This window comes from Berghia stephanieae, chromosome 2 (assembly GCF_034508935.2).
Source record: "Berghia stephanieae isolate SIO BIC M18660-M18661 chromosome 2, UCSD_Bste_1.3, whole genome shotgun sequence".
Classification (NCBI taxonomy): domain Eukaryota; kingdom Metazoa; phylum Mollusca; class Gastropoda; order Nudibranchia; family Aeolidiidae; genus Berghia; species Berghia stephanieae.
The window spans coordinates 1,282,058-1,284,446 of record NC_088361.1 but is presented as its reverse complement, the minus strand read 5'-3'; the positions used below and the strand labels follow the sequence as shown (position 1 = coordinate 1,284,446).

General features: G+C 39.1%; 1 protein-coding gene across 1 annotated transcript in view; it reads left to right on the top strand.

Annotated features, from left to right (window-relative positions):
* The window catches only part of LOC144966735 (sodium/iodide cotransporter-like), a 17,846-nt gene extending 15,700 nt beyond the window's left edge, over positions 1-2,146 (top strand). Inside the window, exon 12 of the mRNA XM_078903506.1 lies at positions 1,875-2,146. Within this exon, the coding sequence (XP_078759632.1) occupies positions 1,875-2,146 (272 nt within the window). The remainder of the gene's footprint in view (positions 1-1,874) is intronic.
* The last annotated feature ends 243 nt before the right edge of the window (positions 2,147-2,389 follow it).

Sequence of the window (2,389 nt, the reverse complement as noted above, 5' to 3'; positions counted from 1 at the left end):
TCCAAATCCGATCTAACTCGACGAATTCTTGCTTTCAGTCGCTTCAATGTCTATTTGTACCTGCTATCTCATCAAGAGAGTTCTTCTATCAGATTTGATCAATGCTTCTGCCTTTATTTGATTCATTGAGTTGACACTGACTGGACGGCGACGATCACAAGCCTTGTCAGATAAAAATGTTGAGGGGGTTCCAGGTCAATTTGGATTGCATCTCATTATCTTCTACATGACGAGATACACGTTCAACCCACATAAAAAACACTGCCTCCACAAAATGCCTGAGTTGACGGACATTCGTGGGGGCTGCCATATTGAACCACCATAACTTTGTCAAAATTTGGCAGAATTAAATTTTTCATCTTTTACTTTAAATAGTACATGCATATCTTCAATTGAGCCAAATATGACGTCACATGAAAAAAGAAATGTACTCAGTAGGACATTTGTCCCATTGCTTTTTGACTTAGCCTCGTATATTTCATCAATGTTTTACTACCTTTCGCCCACGTCACACCTCCGTACCATTGGCTATACTTTCGTCGTATCTGCACAACTCTCACAATCTCTACTCCCCGCTTTCCATCATGTTGATTAAAGAGCTCTTACCCTGTTACAACAACAGATGAAGCAAAAGCATAAATGGAACAACTTGTTGAACGACAAGAGAAACAGATGGAAATGTTTATGAAGCTTATGACCTGGAGCAATAAATGCTTCTCGAAACCTCTAGCGATCCCGATTTTGCCGCATTCGATCCTAACTTAGAGATGTAGAGTAACTACTGGCAACGTTTTAATAATTTTTGATTGCTCACTCCGTTCCTGGAGAAAAGAAAGCAGATTTTATTTCATGTCAAGATACTGGCTGACATGACTAGTCAAGAACCACATAGCCAAGGAAAACACCGCACTCATTCAGGCAGAAATTGAAAACTACATGATGCAAGAGTACCATCCTCGATTGTTCGTTGGACTCAATTTTGGACGAGACTCCAGGGCCCGTTTTCATGAACGAGGACTAGATTAAGTTATTTACTGCTATTCGGGGATGACGAGCTCTCGTTCAACAAAGCCGTGGAGTTGTTACAGAGATAGAAGATGTCACAAGAGTTGCTAACGAGACTGCATTAACTGTTCAGCTGAGGTTCATTAAATTAGGCATAAAAAGAAACAGCAATGATTCAACAAGGCAGTCAACGGACAACAGCGCGCTAAACGTTCAAATGAAAGATAGTAGGGGCTCCAACGGAGTCTAACAATACAAATCAGAATATCAGACTTATTCAATATACGATGTACGCCACGACAGAGACAACTGCAAATAAAAAACAAAAAAGTCGTTTGTTGCTAAAAGTCGTTTGTTGCTTCTGCCAGAAAACTGGACACATAAACACAGATTGAGGAATTTGTCTAACGTCAACACAAATCCTTGTATGTTGTTATGGGTCAGTTTTGTGTCAGTTGCACCACTTAAACTGGATACGACTGTGCACTGTTTGAAGTTGATACAGGACATGTGGTAATTTTATTTCTGATAAGACCTGGGCCTGAATGCTAAAAGAATTTGTAACATCTATTGTACAAATAAATAAGAAGAAAACCAATGGTGAAAGACCAACAATTCGGGAATGCAGACACTACTCTGTTACTGTTAATCCGCAACTAGAAACTCACAGATGTATTCTATACCGCTATCAGAGGATCCTATGAGGAAGAGGCTACGTATTCTAAAATAGACCGTGCCGAGGCTTAAATCTCTGTTGTCACTAAAATCGATAGAATGCCTCGAACTCAGTACACATAAAGGTGTTCTTTTCCAAACGAGACTACGTTTGGGCATCAGTTCAGCTTCTAGATTTTTTCAACAAATAATAGATCAATTGACTCGGGATCTTCCAAGTGTCACAGTCTATATCAACGACATCGCGTCAGTGGCTAGGACGCAACCGAATATTTACAAGATATACGAAGATTTTTACTACTTCATAACAAGGGGCTTTGCTGTAATGTCCGAAAATGTCCTTTTGTCGAACCACAATGCGAATATTTGGGCCATCTACTATCAAAAGAAGGCATTGCAACAGCTACAGAATATGGAAACTGCATATGGAGCCCAGTATTCAAACGGCAGTCAATTTATTTTTTAGAAAATGTCCAAGACAGGCAACAAAGCTTTTGCACGAAACCGAAAATATGGCCTACGAGGAAAGGTAAGATACTTAGCCCTCCTATCTCTATAATACAGAAGAATGAGGGGTGATCTTATACAGTTATACAAAATTGCCCTTTTATCAAATTGAAAACAATGCACTTTTAAAGTATTCTCATACTGTTTTTTTTTTTATTGTAAGGACGGCAAATGACAGGCACAATGCGAAATTTATATTGAA